General features: G+C 36.0%; 1 protein-coding gene across 1 annotated transcript in view; it reads right to left on the bottom strand.

Annotated features, from left to right (window-relative positions):
• Window positions 1-589: 589 nt before the first annotated feature.
• The window catches only part of LOC126235638 (tetraspanin-6-like), a 156,225-nt gene continuing 136,501 nt past the window's right edge, over window positions 590-20,313 (bottom strand). Inside the window, exon 5 of the mRNA XM_049944355.1 lies at window positions 590-963. Within this exon, the coding sequence (XP_049800312.1) occupies window positions 862-963 (102 nt within the window). The 3' untranslated portion in view covers window positions 590-861. The remainder of the gene's footprint in view (window positions 964-20,313) is intronic.

Here is a 20,313-nt window from a genome sequence, read left to right as displayed (position 1 = left end):
CCCACATCCTTTCATCTTTCCCTCTCCTTCCCTCTTTCCTGATGAAGCAACTGTTGGTTGCGAAAGCTTGAATTTTGTGTGTGTGTTTGTGTTTGTTTGTGTGTCTATCAGCATGCCAACGCTTTTGTTTGGTATGTTACATCATCTTTGCTTTACAGCTTTACAGCTGTAAAACATAACAAGATGCACAGTAGTCTGTGAGGCAGATGGTGAGCCAAGTCTGTGTAGTACAGGAAGCAAAAGTATTACCTACCACAGGTGAGCAATGGCTTCATGTTCTGGCCTGGAATCAGTTTAATTTGTCATGAAGTTTTTTTGAGTTATGCTTCTTTTGAAACATATTGAAGATGCTCATTTGTCGCATTTGTCAATTAAAATATTTTCAGTCTCATGACATTACAGCCGTCGGTGTGGCCGTACGGTTCTCGGCGCTTCAGTCTGGAACCGCGTGACCACTACGGTCGCAGGTTTGAACCCTGCCTCGGGCATGGATGTGTGTGATGTCCTTAGGTTAGTTAGGTTTAAGTAGTTCTAATTTCTAGGGGACTGATGACCTCAGAAGTTAAGTCCCATAGTGCCCAGAGCCATTTGAACCATTTTGAACCATGACATTACAGTTCCTCTTTACTGGTCTGTTTGTGTTATCCTGTGTTCTTATTTAGAATACAGAGCTCTATGTGATGTAAAACTTATTTTCTTATGTCCTTGTTTCAGTATTAAGATTAGTTACATCTGGACACATTTTGCCAATTATGAGTGACAACCTTATTCATTTATATAATCAGGTTGCTGTTTCAACACTTTCCAAACATTGTAGAGATTCAAAGTCATTCACAATAGTTGCCATGTATACATTTCACTTCATCTCTCATTGGTGGTTCCTGAAGCAGTTACTGTATTGTTCTGTTTTTCTTGCATTCGTAAGCTTGCACTTCCAATGCAGGCTGTGCAGAAGAGCAGCGCCTATAAGAGAAGACATTATCAGTTTCATATAAATGACTGGCAGTTTCAAGATTCGAAGTGCTATTCTGGATTTATAACAGCAGAGGGCTTGATAATTTTATATAGAAAAAAGTAGATCCTTCTAACAACAGTTGATGTCTGGAATTTATCTATTCTACATCTTCTTAAAGATATTTTTATGTACAGTAAGCATGTGTAGAAAGATTGGCAATAGAGAATAACATTGAAAGTGGCTCAGAAATACTAGTTCAACAAAATTATTTAGTTTATTTACCAGTAATTTCAAGCTAATTTGTGCCAATAACACAAGTATAACAATCTCTTAAAATAGGAACAAACTGATTTCAACAATCTATACTTGTCCTCTCTAAGCAGTTATTAAACTGCTGTAGAGCAGTATATGATATATCAATTACACAGTGTCATTAAAAAATGCAAAACTTGGCTATTTACCTCTTAATATTGGACTTACCTGAATTCTAGTTAACACATTCATTCAGCTATTATGTTCTATATACCCTATAAGACAAAAGGAGGCTCAATCATATAGAATATGTTGAAATGTGTGTTACCATTTGAAATCTAACAAGGTGGGATAACTCCACTTGCTTTGACAGCACTCCTAAGATAAATATTATTTATTTTTCTTTTCTTCTGAAATATCAAAATTATTTTTCAAATTGTTTTTTTCAAAGGCTCCTTGAAGTCTTTATAGTTTACTGACATTATGCTGTAAAAGTAACAGGCCTTCTCATCAGCAAGCTACTCATTACTATAACTGTGCATTAACTAAAAGTTATGTAGTGCAGTGTCACCTTGTTGATTTAAAAAACCTAACTACCTATCACCTTGCAGATCACAGGAACAGTGTCCATCTCAACATTGAATTTACTATTTATTGTTGAGATGGAGATAAATGGCAAGTTACCATTCTTGTATGTGTTAGATGACCGAAAGGTGGGACTCAACTGGTCATGAGTGGAGAAAATCTCCAACCCAGCTGGGAATCAAACCTGGGCCCCTCAAATGACATCTGCTATGCTGACCACTCAGCTGTGGATCTGGACAGAGCAAAGATGATTTCTGATGACAAACATTTTGCTCTGTAACTTCAGCATTTGTGACTTAAGTTCAGGTAAAATGGCTACAGAAAGGTAGACACTGTGGACACTTCCAGGTGTCAGCATTAAAGGACATCTTGTGACTGAGTAGAAGTGATCAAGCCAGCAGCATTTATTCTGTACTATGGAGTAATGAGCAGCAAAATACAATGTGTGTTCTAGAATATGGACTGAGTTCCCACCGAGCTCCAAGATCCATGATGCTTTACGCCCTGTTAGAGATAATTCTCTTAGTATCAGAAATCATGGTGCTCCCTGTGAAGGCAGGAGCACTTAAATCAGTGAAACAATTCATACTGTCATTTAGTTTTATGCTGAGAACATGCTCCACATAAAGCAAAGGGAGCTTCAGAAGTTGGCATTAGGTGAACACTGCACACAGAATGCAGGGCAACCCTAAATGAATTTAATAATAACAAATGGCTATGACTATTTAACGCATAGTGATAGGTCAATAAGTATGACACAGAACATAAAAGTCCACTATTTTGATAATTGTGTAAGCACAGTGAACTGGAAGACAGTAATGTCAGCTCAAAAACTGTATGCTCAATTTTTATTCATTAAGCTAAGTTTTTCAACAAACATCTGCTTGGACATGCTTGAGCAACGGCTTATTCCATATACTTGTATGAATTACATCTTACACTAAGATGGAGCACCCCCACAATGGGGTAGGAAGGTTTGCATATTTTTAAGTCCACATCTCCCAAAAATATTTTATCAGTTATGAGAATGCTGTGTTTAGCTTTCAGACACCTCAGTCTCTGGACTTGACACCCATAGATTTCTTTTTATGAGGTTATGTGAAAGACCACTTATAAGTGCCTCCTTTGCTATGTATATTTCCAGAAGAACTAAAAATGCAAGTTTTAATGCACTCACATCAGTGACCCCTTGCAAACTTCAGAATGTATGGCATGAAGTGGACTGCAGCTTAGATGTTGTCTCTGTGACCAAGTGGAGTCATAAGGAACACCTATAATGAATCTAAAAAACTGAACCATCTTTTACATTGTCTATAACTCTTATTTATTTACCACTATAATTAATGGATACAGCTATTTGTAATCACTATATACATTTTGAATGTACAGTATGAAAAGATGAAGGTCTTAACCCATGCATATTCAGCTGGAATTTTGCTATAAAAGATGCAGTTTTAACAAATATCAGTTGCATAGCAATTTTAAACAAAATCAGCTGCATACACTCAGTAGCAGATGTTTCAGGCTTTGGACAGAAAATAGAAAGAAAGATGGACGGTTCAAATATGTAGGGAGGTAGGTTTCACAGTTTAAAATGTGGCAAAACACTTCATACCATTTGAGATAACTCAGTAATTCAGTAAAACAGAGATGCCAGAAACTTTTGAACTTCCCTTCCTGTGCATCTGTTACTTCTGCCCTGCTCTGTAAGGTTACAGAGGTTGCTGCCTTCCCTGTATAAGAGGAAATCTGTGACAGACCTGTAAGTCAGTAGTTTTGCTCTTGATGAAATTCACTGTGATAGCTGTTGAACCTTCGATTTTATTTGAAATGGCGTAGCTTGACAACAAAGAAGACTTTATTCACACACACCATTGTGAAAGACTCCACAGAATCAATGTTGTTACTTGTCATTCTGACAAAATGAGTTTTCAGTCCTTGAATTAATAATGAGATGATTTGTAAAGGAGTGCAAAGAGAGCTTTTTGTTTAAGTTTTGAATCATTTGAAATTTCTTACTTTATGTCTTCTGACCTGCAGTGATGCAATTTAAGGTTACATTGAATTTGAGGTCATTACATTTTTAAGCAGCTAGTTAAAGAAATTTTTCCAAACTCTGCGGGCCAAGAGAAGTTCTATAGATATTGTCTTGTCTTTTAATATGGCTGTATAAGTCTAATTTCATTTTACATGAACTGTTGTTGTTGTTAGTCAAGAACATCATTTATATTTAAATGACCTGAAAAGAAAGTGCAAAAATACCAAAATCTTTGAAGATGTCTGACCAATGTATGTAGTGCTCTACTTCACAAAATACATGCCTTGTACATTTTTGGAGAATAATTAATTTTGGAGATCAGGGCCACGTAATGTAAATGCAGTTTGTGTCCTGTAGTGGCTATACATTGTTAAGTGTGAATTTATTTGAAGTTCATGTGAATGTATTATATCATCCTTTGGATGATGAAATACAGCAAATTATCAAAAAAAAGTGGAGAAGAGTAACAAAAAGTATCATGCCAGGTCCTGTTCTCTTTCTGATGTATGTTAACGATTTGTTCGACAGTGTCAACTCTCTATCAGTTGTCTGCTGACAGCACATCAATTAATTGAAAACTATGAAGCAGAAACAATCTCTGACTGCATCATTAACATGCTCAATAGCATTCTAGTTAGCTGTCAGAAGTGGGTTGACTCCAACAATTTCAAAAACACATAGGCCTCAACACAGTGCAGGTTTCAAAAATCAAAATACTAGGAAAAGCAAACAGTCCATGAAAATAAGGACATAGCAGAATTAATATCTGTCAAATTTCCAGTACTAAGTTTAGATCAGAATTTAAAATGAAATTTTCATTTCAGAATGTTTGAAGTAAATCATGTAGCTTTTCATTTTCAATGTAACTATTGTACAGTTTCACTGATATGGCTGTATGGATAATTGTATATCACATTCATGTTGAATCAATAATAAAGTATGACATTTCTTGAGAAAGGTCTAGTAATATATTGTGTATACTAAAGCACCAGATAAAATGTATCACATAGATTTGTGCTCCATATCCAAGGATCATATCTTGAAAATATGTACTGTTAACAGTTCCTTATTTATAAATCTATAAGGTAATCATCTTTTTACACAGCAAACCAGAATTATTTATGAAAAATCATTTTGACCATCTATATGGTGCAAGAAATAAAGATACTTTTATACTTTCTGTTTAGTGATTAAAATTATATGCTCAGGCCTCTCAATACATCAGTAAGAAAATCTTAAACATTTTAACATGAAGCAACATCTATTGAAAAAGAAGCTGTATGTCATTCTGACACACAAATGTTACTACTTGGTGTAAGAGTTAATGAAGGATGAAGTCATAATTTAAGCAGGATTTCATTGATCATTAATTTTATTATGTAAATATAAGGAGAATGTTAATAATTTTAAATATTGTTCCTTCACACTGGATATAGTGTTATACAAATAAATTGTATAATTGACTTTTGGCATGTCTGCTGCACTCTGATCAGATGATTAATAAGTGTACATTATGAAACAAGTAAACCGGTACTCAGTATTACACAGTTCTAGAAATGTGTACGCTTGTGTGGCCTGTGTCACCCTCACTAACAACATTCTGGCTATACTGGCACATCATCTTATAAAAAATGACAATATACCCAAAGTTCTTTTAGTGATATTTTAAGAGATATTTAGGGTTAACAGTTTATGTGACTCATGCCGCATAGAATGGTACTGACAGTTCATTATTTATGTAATGTATATACTTATTAACATCTAATTCTCTTTATTGATACATATTTCAGCTTGTAACACATCCCTGATTATTCTCCTTTATGACAGGATTAGTATTTTATTTATTTCAAATGTCTAGTTCCATAGGACCAAATTGAGGAGCGAAACTCCAAGGACATGCAACGTGTCAGTACAAGAAATTACAACATAAAAGTTAACATAACAGTTAAAATAAAATGTTTATGAACCCAAAAAAAGGCAAGCCATAAGTTTATGTAAACACAGTCAACAATAAAACACAGGAATAAGGTTAATTTTCCAAGGAACTCCTTGACAGAATGAGGAAACTCTTGAGATTTTATTTAAAAGCACATGTATTAGTGCTAAGATTTTTGAATTCTTGTAGTAGATTACTGAAAGTGGATGCAGCAGTATACTGCACACATTTCTGCAGAAGGGTCAAAGAAGTGCGATCCAAATGCAGGTTGGATTTCTTTCTAGCATTAACTGAATGATGGCTATTAATCCTTGGAAATAAACTGAATTTGTTAACAAGAAATAATAGTAAAGCACATATATATCAAGAGGCCAATGTTAGAATACGCAGACTAATGTACAGGGGTCGACAAGAGGTTTGTGAACTCACACCACCTATTGGCAAACCGCTTGTTTGTGAGCCCAAAATATCCTTTGAGAATGGGAAGAGTTACCCCAAAATATAATACCATACACCATAAGCAAATGAAAATAAGCAAAGCAGACTACTTTTTGTGTTGAACTATGACTTACTTCCAATACTGTTCAAATACGAGTGTTGTAACTTAAATAGTGGCAACTATTATATTCACAACCAATACAAAAGAGTTACGTGTTTGCACCTGTTACTGTCCTTCAAAGTAGTCACTAGTGTTTTGTAGAACCATGTTGCCAGTGGTGTGGAAGGCACAGTATACCATTAGCAGAGCTTGTTCTGTTGATGGTGTGAATGAAGCGGTCTAAAGTTGTGGTGATTCTCATGTATGACTGTGATGAAGTTATCCTAACACATTACATTCCTCCAGACTGTCAATGCACAGTATTACTGATCATTTTTGGAGAATAGCCTGTGACCAGCTATGTGAAAGAAGCTGCAACACTTTCTGCACAATCAACCCATCATTTTTCATGACAATGCACAGGCACATACAGTGCAAGCTGTGGCTGCTCTGTTCAGTCAATGGAACTGCAAGGTTCTGTAACATCCACCATACTCCCCAGACTCAAGTCTTTGTGACTTTGATGTGGTTCCAAAGATAAAGGAACCACTTCATGGAATTCACTTTAGAAGTGTTCTAGAGATTTGACAGGCAGTAGACCGCTCCAATCATGGAATTCTTTTAGATAAGCTAAATCATTATGGTTTGAGGGGGGCAGTGCACAAATGGTTTAATTCATACTTAACTGGAAGAATGCAGAAAGTTGAAATAAGTGGTTCATGTAATGTTAAAACAACAGCTGATTCATCAAACTGGGGGCTATCAAGTACGGGGTCCCACAGGGTTCGGTCTTAGGTCCTTTACTGTTCTTGATATACATTAATGACTTACCATTCCACATTGATGAAGATGCAAAGTTAGTTCTTTTTGATGATGATACAAGTATAGTAATAACATCCAAAAACCAAGAACTAAGTGATGTAATTGTAAATGATGTTTTTCACAAAATTATTAAGTGGTTCTCAGCAAACGGACTCTCTTTAAATTTTGATAAAACACAGTATATACAGTTCCGTACAGTAAATGGCACAACTCCAGTAATAAATATGGACTTTGAACAGAAGTCTGTAGCTAAGGTAGAATTTTCAAAATTTTTAGGTGTGTCCATTGATGAGAAGTTAAAATGGAAGCAACACATTGATGGTCTGCTGAAACGTCTGAGTTCAGCTATGTATGCTAATAGGGTTATTGCAAATTTTGGTGATAAGAATCTCAGTAAATTAGCTTACTATCCCTACTTTCATTCACTGCTTTCATATGGCATCATATTCTGGGGTAATTCATCGTTGAGTAGAAAAGTATTCATTGCTCAAAAACGTGTAATCAGAATAATTGCTGGAGCCCACCCATGGTCATCCTGCAGACATATATTTAAGAATCTAGGGATCCTCACAGTAACCTCACAGTATACCGTATTTACTCGAATCTAAGCCGCACTCGAATCTAAGCTGCATCTGAAAAATGAGACTCGAAATCAAGGAAAAAAACATTCCCGAATCTAAGCCGCACGTGAAATTTGAGACTCGAAATTCAAGGGGAGAGAAAAGTTTTAGGCCGCACCTTCAAATCGAAACAAAGTTGGTCCATTGTCATATGAGACACAATTTAGGTCGAATGAAAGACGATACAGCTACAATAGTTTGGTTCGAGTCGTAAGCTTAGCAGGTAAGGCAGCCATTGCTATGCGTCACGCGCTCCGTCCGTATTTATACGGGTACCCTTCCTTTTTCACGTGCTTCGTCTGGTTGAATCGATTGCTTATTTTGCTTTGATCTGATAAGTGCCGTTTTCTTTGTTATAGGTGTTTACGTCACTCTAAGCTGAAAATGCATTACTGTACTGCGTCATGCATTGTTTGTCGCATTTTGATAGTGCGTGTTTACGTCCTGTCGCCGCCCGCGGCATGGCTTGCTTTTGTGCGCGCTACCGCCGCTTACAATTAAAAAAAGAGAGAAATTGTCTCATTAGCGAAACAATGGCAAGTGACTGCTACTTGTTGTTACTTACACTGCTGCTTTCTTTGATAATGATCAACAAGAACCAAATAATAGACTGCGTATGATAGAACATGTTCTGAACGAGAGTTAGACGAAAATTTTTCTCCGTTTGAAAATCTTTGCGGCCGCTTCTTTAGTACATCAAATTCTGCACAGAAATTAGTCATTTTAGATTTAAAAATCTAGTCAGTTGCCGTGCTTCATTTCTGACTATCACTATTAGGCATAAGAATAATACGAATATAAACATGACACGATACGTATATTCTTCCGCGTTTGCTGTTGTCTCACTCTAGTTTCGTAGTTTATTAGGCAGACTGGATTTAAATGAGATAGCAGCAAACACGAAAGAATACATGGCAAAATGTTTATATTCGTATTATTCTTATGGTGAAGAGAATACTGCATGTGATTCACATTTCATCAGGTTAGCAACAGTCTTGCCAGTCGGATTTTCGTAGTACATTGAAATTCTGCTACTTTCGAAGATGAACAATACGGAATTTGTATTTACTTCGTTGGATAATGTATGAAAATGCAGTGGTCGAAACTGGGGGCGGAGAAAAAAAAGCTCGTCTTCCACTTTTTTTTTATTTATTTACTGACGCAGAGGTTTTGGCGCCAGTATTTATCTCTGTGCCTACAAAGCATGCCCGTGTAGCGCTACATATATTCGACGGTAGAAGTTAGTTGTGGCGGCACCTACCAACATTTTTCAGAACTTCCGCTTGCTTTGCACTCGATTCTAAGCCGCAGGCGGTTTTTTGGATTACAAAAACCGGAAAAAAGTGCGGCTTAGATTCGAGTAAATACGGTATATATTCACTTACGAAATTTGTTGTTAATAATCCAGCCCAGTTCAAAAGTAATAGCAGCGTGCATAGCTATAACACCAGGAGAAAGGATGATCTTCACTATGCAGGGTTAAATCTGACTTTGGCACAGAAAGGGGTAAATTATGCTGCCACAAAAGTCTTTGGTCACCTACCAAACAGCATCAAAAGCCTGACAGATAGCCAACTAACATTTAAAAATAAATTAAAAGAATGTCTAGATGACAACTCCTTTAGATATAAATTAAGGGGAAGAAAAAAGAAAAGAAAAAAACCCAACTTAAACATTAGTGTCAAGCAATATTTTGTGTAATGTAATATCTTGTACAGACATGTTTTATTAACCTGACACGTTCCACATCATTATGAAGTGTCATATTCATGATCTATGGAACAAGTATTAATCTAATCTAATCACTGTCAACACAACAGGCTCTGATAATGGTACACTACATCTTCCACATCGCCGGCAATTGGTTCTTCACAATGCTGGCCGCTACTTTGAAGGACAGTAACACGTGCAAACATGTAACTCTTTTGTATCGGTTGTGAATAAATAGTTGCCACTCTTTAAGTTCTAACCCTCACAATAAAAATGACAGCACTAAGTCTTTGAATGAGATCCTGAATGTGGGCATTCCATGACAGTTTACCATCTATCTGAACACCTAGAAATTTGAATTGTTCAGTTTCAGTAATCATGTGCCCATTGTGTAATTAAAATGGCAGGTTTTGTTGAACTGTGTATTAGAAACAGTAAAAACTGAGTCTTACTGTGATTTAGCATTAGTTTATGTTCTAGAAACGTTGAACTTATGTCATTAACTGCAACATTTGAAACAGCGCCAACATTGTACAATTTACTACCATGGTAATGTCATCAGCAAACAGAAATATTTTAGAATCACCTGTAATACTAGAGGACATGTCATTTATATACATAACAAACAGGAGTGGCCCCAGCACTGAACCCTGGGGCAGCCCTCCTTTAACCATGCCCCACTCAGACCCCATATCATAGCCATTCTCAACACTTTTGCTGTCTGTTGTTAAAGCACAAGGTGAATCAATTGTGAGTTACTCCCGGTATTCCATAATGGTCCAACTTCTGGAGCAATATTTTGTGATCAACACAATCAAATGCCTTAGGTAAATAAAAAAAAGATGTCTAGCATTCAAAACCTTTTGTATAACCCATCCAGTACCTCACAGAGAAAAGACAATATAGCATTTTCAATTGTTTAACCACTTCTAAAACTAAACTGTATATTTGATAGAAAATTATGTGAAACTTTATGATCAATTATCCTTACATACAGAGCCTCTTCAATAACTTTAGCACAAAGATGGCATAGAAACAGATCCAAAACTGTCTTCATTATCCATGTCTCCATTTTTACGAACTAGCTTTACTACTGAGTACTTTAAATGTTGAGGAAACTGACCAATCTTAAAGGAAAAAATTTCAAATATGGCTCAGTAGAGGGCTAACATGTGAAGCATAGTACTTTAATATTCTCCTAGTTACTCCATCATATTCATGAGAATCCTTAGTCTTCAGTGATATTGACTCAATCTCCCCCTTGTCAGTATCACAGAGGAGTATTTCAAACACATAGCTTGGAAAGGCATTCTTCATGAGAATGATATGATTCCCTATAGAGTTTCTATTTAATTCACAAGAAAAGCTCAGAAAGTGATTGTTAATACTGTACATATATCTGACTCAGCAGTAACAGAAATATTTTTACTATGAACTGACTGTATATCGTTGACCTTGTGCTGCTGACCAGACACTTCCTTCATGGCTGACTATATGGTTTTAATTTTATTTAGCTGTTCTATTTGCATACTGTATGCTATTTGCCTTCCTAATAACATTTTTAGGCACCTTACAGTACTGTTTGTAATGGCCTACTGTATATTGATTGTGACTACTTCTAACATTTTGATATGATTCCCACTTTGTTCTATATGATATCCTTATCCCACTAGTCAGCCACCCGGTCTGCCTTTTACTGCTGGTATCGTGTTTAGAATGTTCTAATGAAAAGCAACTTTCAAAGAACATGAGAAATGTGTTAAGGAAAGCATTATATTTCTCATCTGTGTTATTGGCACTATAAATGTCAGCCCACTCTTGTTCCTTAATGAGGTTTAAAAAAGGCTCTGTTGCCATTGGATTATCTTTTCCACATCGTTTTTAATTATATATAACATGTATTTGAGTTCAAAAACCTTTTAGTGTTAAAATTAGTGTAGTGTGGTCTGAAAGATCATCACCATTTTACTAACAGAATGCCCATCTAGAACTAAAGAATGAATAAAAATATTGTCTATGGCTGTGCTACTGTTCCCATGCACCCTGCTTGGAAAACAAAAAGCATTTCAGATATATAATTTTTACATGCGTGGCCACTTCTCCCACATAGCAAAGAACTCCTTGAAAACTGGCCAGCTAATCTGTACCATGGTAAAGGAAGTCTCTGAATTGTCAGATTCTTTAAGTGGTGCTCCAACATACCAATATACATATGACCTGCATCAGATCATATGAATTTAGGAGATCTTCCAACATCCTTTTTCTTGTTCAATCATGTACAAAATTAATATTGAAGTCACCACATCTAACTAATTTTTGGTACTTTCTGTAAAGCGAACCAAGAACCCTCTCTGCTGGAGCAGGAATGCTCTGAAGCAGTGGTGGCTGCAGTGTAAGAGCACAAGAGCATGTGAACACCCTAACTTGTGGATTTATTGGTTGCTTTTCTTTGAATGCTATTAAACTTAACATAGATGCTGCAATCTGAAAGATACGACACTTAAATCTAGTGTGCCACTGCTCCTCTAGACTCCGTGAAACTTGGCATCGAGGTCATGAGTACATGCACAGTTGTACACATTTTAAGGAGCTTTTGTGCATGTGCAACTCAAGTGATGTAATTCCCTTATGTTCTAAATATATACGGATTTGATAAACAATGCGCACAAATCAACTAGAAGGTTACGTCAGTGCCAACAGGTGGTAGTACACTGCAGCAGACTTTTATCCCTGTTAACTCAGCATAAATCTTGCTAGATGATAGCACACTTCTCATATATGTTAATTCGCTCACTATATAGTAAAATTTGATCAGATGTCAGTATGTGTTAAAATTATACTGTCAATAAACCTACTTTGTGGGTTTCTAGATGAGTTATAGTATATTAAGTTATGAATTTCATCATACAGTAATCCATTTGAGGCACAGAGAATCATAAGAGCTTAAAGTACATCACTATCGACTGTGAGATTTATTCATGCTACTGAAATCTGTTCTCATGGCAAGTCAGATTTATCTTTATGGTAGGTCCACATTGCACATACGAAAATTCACAAAAAGTCATATCACTGGTTCCTCTGATACTCACTTAAATGTGGGATTAATGGCAGTGTGCTTTAGGCCCTTATGGATCTCAGTGCCTCATATGTACTTCAATCAAGTGACCATGTTGGTTGACATTACAACTTGAGTTAAATCATTTCCACAAATGACAGTTTGTGTCTGGGGTTGGTTGTTTAATGTGCAGGAATTGCCTTTCATGTGAAGTGTAAACATGAACTATCTTGAGTCTATTTTAAATGTTAACAGAAAAGTAAAGTTGTGAGGAAGGGTTGTGAGTCATGCTTGGTAGAGCACTTGCCCACAAAAGACATAGGTCCCGAGTTCGAGTCTCGGTCCAGCACACAGTTTTAATATACCAGGAAGTTTCATATCAGTGCACACTCTCCTGCAGAGTGAAAATCTGATTCTGGGAACAGAAAAGTAAACCTCCAGGAAAAGTTAACCACAAAGGAACTAGGATCTCTAAGAAGAGATCCTTTGATTGATGACTACAAGTGAACATTTAACAAGGAAGTGTACAGTTAGCACAAGTTGTTTGGGTGCAGCATAAGAGAATCTGATTTTTCAACCCAGTCATAAATTTGTGAACAAATACAACTGTTAGGTATCTTGTATATTTGTCCAAAAAAGTGGAAAAGCACCAAAACTCCCACTTACACAAAAATCCTAAACAGACAGTTGTGAAAGCTTACACATTATTTTGTTATTGCCCTAAATTGTATTTAATTATGTACAAAACAACAAAAACCCACAAGAAGAATTGTTTCTTTTGTCAGGTAAGTTATGCATCTGATTATTATTATTATTATTATTATTATTATATTCCTTTCTCAGACATTATGTCTGGTTAAAAATGGAAAGTGACACGGACCTTGATCAAGTGTGACTTCCTTTTAACTGTGTGGTATACGTTACATTGCATTTAGGAACTTTCGGATAGTTGAACATGTATCAATAATTACAGATTTCTGATGCCAAAAAGGTGTATATCATGCAGGAACAAAACTTTACAACAGATTACCAAGACATATAAAATCTCTTACTGAACTACAAAGCTTTAAAAAGTCTGTGACATCCTACCTTCTGAAAAACTGCTACTATTCAGTCTCACAGTATCTTATGCAAGAAAAAATGTAATTTGTATCTTTAATTGTAGAAATAAGTTATAAATATACAGTATTTCAAAAATTTGTAATTATTAACTGTATAGATCCAATTTGTCATAAAAATTTATAAAATTTATGTTTCATATTTGAAAATCCAATAGCCAAAAAATGTTTTTTGTCCAATATCCTGTGTACAATATATGTACTTAAAAAGAGATTTATATGGACAAATAAATAAATAAATAAATAAATAAAAATAATAGTTGTATATATACGTTTGGATGTATCCGTATTGCATTGATGTACTGGTGGATATCGTGTGGTATGACTCCTGTAGTTGATAGTACAAGGTCCAGCAGAAAAACCTCCCCTTTAAGGAAAGCTAATAAAAACAAAACCAAATAAGGTAGAACAATTTTATTTATACTAAATAAAAGTACATATTATGCCATTTTAGAAAATACTCTTATGGTCTTACTTTTTAAATAAAACATCCCTTAAATGGCTTCCTGCACTGTCGACACACTGATTGAGTCTTTCCCTGAAGTTATTCATTACTCTTTGAGTCATTTCAGGTGGAATAGCTTCAACCTCTTGTGTAATTGCTTCTTTCAGGGCTCGTAAAGATTGTGGACATTGTTCATAAACTTTTGCTTTTAAATAGCCCCAAAGAAAGAAATCACAGGGCGTTAAGTCCGGCGATCGTGGGGGCCAGCCAATGTCTCCACGCAACGAGATCACATGTCCAGGAAACATTTCCTTCACCAATGCCAGTGACTGCCGCGCTGTGTGGGCTGTAGCACCATCTTGCTGGAACCACACGTTCTCTATTTCACCAAAAAGCTCCCTTAGTTGCGGTTGGAGAAAGTCGCGGAGCATGGCACAATAGCGTTCACTGTTGACGGTTAAATTCCTGTCATTTTCTTCGAAAAAGTAAGGACCGATCACTCCAGAGTTGTAAACAGCACACCATACTGTTACTTTAGGGCTATGAAGTGGTCGTTGATGAAGTTCTTGGGGATTGTGTTCACACCAGTACCTGCAATTTTGGCTGTTCACTGTTCCGGCAAGGTGAAAGTGTGCTTCATCAGAAAAAATCACAATATCGTTGGGACGAATGTTCCGAAGAAGGTCTTGGCACAAACTTACACGGACACCACAGTCTCGTTCACTCAGTTCCTGCATAGTTACAATTTTGTAAGGATGCATTTTAAGATCTCGATGCAAGATTCTTCTCACACTTCGATCAGATATCCGTAATGCTGCCGCATGCTTTTTAGTGGATCGTCGAGGAGATTGTTGAACTGAAGCTCTAACTGCATCAACATTTCCGGGGCCTGTTGCAGTCCGTGGTCGTCCAGGTGGTTTCCTTTTTAATGCGGAACCTGTCTCACGAAAGTTAGCAACCCAAGAATAAATTGTTTTCTTATCGGGAACAGGGTCCCGTCGTCCGAGCGCAAAGCGAACGCGAAAAGCACGTTGAGTATTAATAGGCAATTCGCCATTTTGAATAAAATCTTCCACTACGAAGGCACGATGTTCACCAGACCACGCCATGGCGTACACTGAAAACGGCACGTAGGCAGCTACTTAACGACGCGCCCTCCACCACTCTGCTCCTTCTACTGTCCACTGCATGTTACTTTGTAATCGGGGAGTTTTTTATGCCGGACCCTGTATAATTGGTACAATGTCAACTTTACCCTGATGCCACATGTACTTAACTTCCTCAGCCAGTTTGATGTATTTTTCAATTTTTTCTCCTGTTTTCTTCTGTATATTTGTTGTATTGGGTATGGATATTTCGATTAGTTGTGTTAATTTCTTCTTTTTATTGGTGAGTATGATGTCAGGTTTGTTATGTGGTGTTGTTTTATCTGTTATAATGGTTAATTTGTATTCATCATACTTGTATGTGGGAACGTGTTGTTTTATTAGTTTATGTTGTATGGCAAGTTGTTGATGTATTATTTTTGCTACATTGTCGTGTCTTCTGTGGTATTCTGTATTTGCTAGTATTGTACATCTGCTTGTGATGATCTACTGTTTCTATTTGTTGTTTGCAGAGTCTGCATTTATCTGTTGTGGTGTTGGGATCTTTAATAATATGCTTGCTGTAATATCTGGTGTTTATTGTTTGATCCTGTATTGCAATCATGAATCCTTCCGTCTCACTGTATATATTGCCTTTTCTTAGCCATGTGTTGGATGCGTCTTGATCGATGTGTGGCTGTGTTAGATGATAGAGGTGCTTGCCATGTAGTGTTTTCTTTTTCCAATTTACTTTCTTCGTATCTGTTGATGTTATGTGATCTAAAGGGTTGTAGAGGTGGTTATGAAATTGCAGTGGTGTAGCTGATGTATTTATATGAGTGATTGCTTTGTGTATTTTGCTAGTTTCTGCTCGTTCTATAAAGAATTTTCTTAAATTGTCTACCTGTCCAAAATGTAGGTATTTTATGTCGATAAATCCCCTTCCTCCTTCCTTTCTGCTTAATGTGAATCTTTCTGTTGCTGAATGTATGTGATGTATTCTATATTTATGGCATTGTGATTGTGTAAGTGCTTCTAGGTCTGTGTTACTCAATTTCACTATTCCAAATGAGTAGGTCAATCTTGGTATAGCATAAGTATTTATAGCTTTTGTCTTGTTTCTTGCTGTCAATTCTGTTTTCAGTATTTTTGTTAGTCTTTGTCTATATTTTTCTTTTAGTTCTTCTTTAATATTTGTATTATCTATTCCTATTTTTTGTCTGTATCCTAGATATTTATAGGCATCTGTTTTTTCCATCGCTTTTATGCAGTCGCTGTGGTTATCCAATATGTAATCTTCTTGTTTAGTGTGTTTTCCCTTGACTATGCTATTTTTCTTACATTTGTATGTCCCAAAAGCCATATTTATATCATTGCTGAATACTTCTGTTATCTTTAGTAATTGGTTGAGTTGTTGATTTCTTGCTGCCAGTAGTTTTAGATCATCCATGTATAGCAAATGTGTGATTTTGTGTTGGTATGTTCCAGTAATGTTGTATCCATAATTTGTATTATTTAGAATGTTGGATAGTGGGTTCAGAGCAAGGCAGAACCAGAAAGGACTTAATGAGTCTCCTTGGTATATTCCACACTTAATCTGTATTGGCTGTGATGTTATATTATTTGAATTTGTTTGGATATTAAGTGTGGTTTTCCAATTTTTCATTACTATGTTTAGGAACTGTATCAATTTAGGATCTACTTTGTATGTTTCCAATATTTGTAGTAACCATGAGGGGAGTACACTATCAAAAGCTTTTTGGTAATCAATGTATCCGTAGTGTAGTGACCTTTGTTTAGTTTTAGCTTGATATGTCACCTCTGCATCTATTATCAGTTGCTCTTTACATCCTCGTGCTCCTTTGCAACAGCTGTTTTGTTCTTCATTTATAATTTTGTTCTGTGTTGTATGTGTCAATAATTTCTGTGTAATGACTGAAGTTAATATTTTGTATATTGTTGGTAGGCATGTTATGGGGTGATATTTAGCTGGGTTTGCTGTGTCTGCTTCATCTTTAGGTTTCAGATAAGTTATTCCATGTGTAAGTGTATCAGGGAATGTGTATGGGTCTGCAATGTAACTGTTAAATAATTTAGTTAGATGTGAATGTGTTGAGGTGAACTTCTTTAGCCAGAAATTTGCTATTTTATCTCTTCCAGGGGCTTTCCAATTGTGAGTAGAATTAATTTCTCGGGTGACTTCATGTTGCAAAATTATCACTTCAGGCATTTGTGGTATCATCTTGTATGTATCTGTTTCTGCTTGTATCCACCGTGCATGTCTGTTATGTTGTACCGGGTCTGACCATATGTTGCTCCAGAAGTGTTCCATGTCTGTTTTTTTTTTTTTTTTTTTTGGTGGATTGTCTATTTTAATGTGTGCTTTATCTAATATCTGGTAAAATTTCTTTTGGTTTGTGTTGAATGTTTGGTTTTGTTTCCTTCTATTTTCACTTTTTTTGTATCTTCTAAGTCGTTTGGCCAATGCTTGTAATTTCTGCTTCTTTTCATCTAATTGCTCTATCGCTTCTTGTTGTGAGATTTTACCTAATCTTTTTCGTTTTTTATCTGATATTTCATTTCTTATCAATTGTGTTAGCTGTCCGATGTCTTTTCTCAGTTTTTCTATTCTGATCTGTAGCCTGTGTTGCCATGCTGGTTTTGTGGGTTTCTTCTGTGTGTCGGTTGGTTCTGATCTCTGCCTAGTGTGTATATTTAGTGTAGTGAGTGCTCCTATGTAAACCAGTAGTTGTAACTCTTCCATAGTTGTATTTTCATTTATTTTGTTGTGTATGATTGTGTTGATAGTTGTTATTGTTGTTTCGACTTGTGGGTTATTTGGTGGTCTATGCAAGAATGGTCTAATGTCTGTATTTGTGTCTTTGTATTCTATATATGTAGGCTGAAATTTTTATTCTATATCTAACATGTGTGCCGCCCTGTGTTCTATTTGTGCTTGTTCTGGTGGCTGTCTTAATATTTCGTTTTCCTCTGATTGTTTAATTGATGCGTGTTGTTCTCGGTTTGTTTGCTCTGGGATGTTTGAGTCCATTACTGTATTTTCTTCTTCTTCTGACTGTACATTATTTAGTTCCAGTATTTGTTGTACTTGTTGTTTAATGTTTTCTAATTTGGACTGGGGTATCCTGTTATTTTTGATTATTACACGGATCTGATCAGCTAGTCGTTGTTCTGTTAAAAATTTTAATTCTGGGTATCTGGTAATAAATGTTGTGTATACTTGTAATCTGTATCCAGTTGTGTTGGTTCCTAGGTTTGTTGCTTGGTAATAACAGAACATGAGGTGTCGATTAACTTCATCTGAACATCTCATCCTCTGTCTTTGTTTTCCTTCTAGGGTGGTTGCAGGAAGCATATCCTGCAAAACACCTCTATTTGGATTTAAATCATTTTCCAGTTGGCTAGCAGTGTCGTTACCATTGTGGGTGGGCATATTATTATTATTATTATTATTATTATTATTATTATTATTATTATTATTAATGTTGTTATTATAATTGGCAGTGGCTGTAGTTGCATAAAATTGTTGATAAGCATAACTGTTATACAGCAGATAATATCAATTTCACAATCTCAAATTTATCTGAATTTAAAAATTTGTGAACACCCAGAATGTATACTCATGAGCAACCGCTGTTCTGAAGTCAGATTTAGGGGACCTACAAATAACAACAGTTAGGAATTTAGTTTCACTAAATTCAGCTGCCCCTGCAAAACATTCAAATACCTGTTCAGTGCAGTGCCGTGATACATCTACGGACTCAAATGGAATACTGTTTTTTATGTGCATGGCCACTCCCCTCACATAGCAAAGAACTCCTTGAAAACCAGCCAGCTAATCTGTATCATGGTAAAGGAAGCCTCTGAATTGTCAAATTATTTAAGTGGTGCTCCAATATACCAATAACATCATAGTCAACCTCTATAAGCTGCTCACTAACCTTATCTCTAATACCTCTTATATTTTGATGAAATATGCTAATGCCACATAATGAATAAATTGCTATATGAAAGACAGCACAGGGAAAGATACTTCTGAGTGCAAAACATGATGGAATGTTCAGTGTGCTGATTACATTTTAGCTTGTCCATTATCCAGACACCAATACAGTTTACACATTATGTTGCATTTAGTGCAGGACTTTTAATATCTATTAATTCTACAATTCTACCTACACTCTGTTTTTATTTTATGGAAGTTGCATGATAAGGTTACAAATTATAGTGTCTGATACGATCCATTTAGATTTCTATCCTGAACAGATCTTAACAGTACAGAGTGAAAAATGAATTAAACTGGGAAGATAAATGAAGTGACATATGCTTATGTAATGACAATAAAGCATTATGAGTTGAGAATGACACAGTACAATATTCTATGAAGGTGTCTTTAACTTTGACCTTCGAATTACACAGATACGGAGACAGCAAGTACTGTTAGTGTTTAATTAGGAACAATGAAGGGCTTTATAGCATTGGTGGTGACAGAGTTTAAATCCGCATCCTATGATAACTATTTAATTTTAAATCCGCATTCTATGATAACTGTTTAGTGTCAGTTGAAGTATTTCACATTAATGTCAGTGGTATGCTATGTTCAGTGAACATAGCTAGCCAGTAGCCATGCACGCTGCATGTATAAAATATCTAAAAAAGTTAATGAAATTAATAACTGTGTGATCATGCCCAGAGGTTCATGTAATGTGGCAACTGGCCACTGTGTTATTCAGATATGGTACAGAAGCCATGAGGTCAGCACATATTTCTCCCAACCATTTTTGGCTTTGTATGCCTAGGAGCTGCTACTTTTCATTCAAATAGCTCCTCAATTGGTATCAGAAGGCTGTTTGGATCCCATTCCAGACCTTCTGCCAAGAAAAACTCATCAGTACCAGGAAATGAAACTGGGTCCTCCTCATAGAAGTCAGTTGTGGAGACTATTAAATATGTGCAGCTAATTTCAGCTGAAAATTTTTATATCATACCACAAACCACAGCAGAGAGGCATATATCCCTCAATGATATAAATGACTGCACCTCAGGTGCAACTATATCAGAATGGTAGCTTTAGAGATACCAGATTAAGATATGGTTCCCAAAGACTGTCATCAGCCTTTTCAACTGCTCCAGGGG

The sequence above is a fragment of the Schistocerca nitens genome, chromosome 1, assembly GCF_023898315.1.
Source record: "Schistocerca nitens isolate TAMUIC-IGC-003100 chromosome 1, iqSchNite1.1, whole genome shotgun sequence".
Classification (NCBI taxonomy): domain Eukaryota; kingdom Metazoa; phylum Arthropoda; class Insecta; order Orthoptera; family Acrididae; genus Schistocerca; species Schistocerca nitens.
The sequence above is the reverse complement of the archived record's forward strand: the minus strand, read 5'-3'. Positions and strand labels throughout refer to the sequence as shown.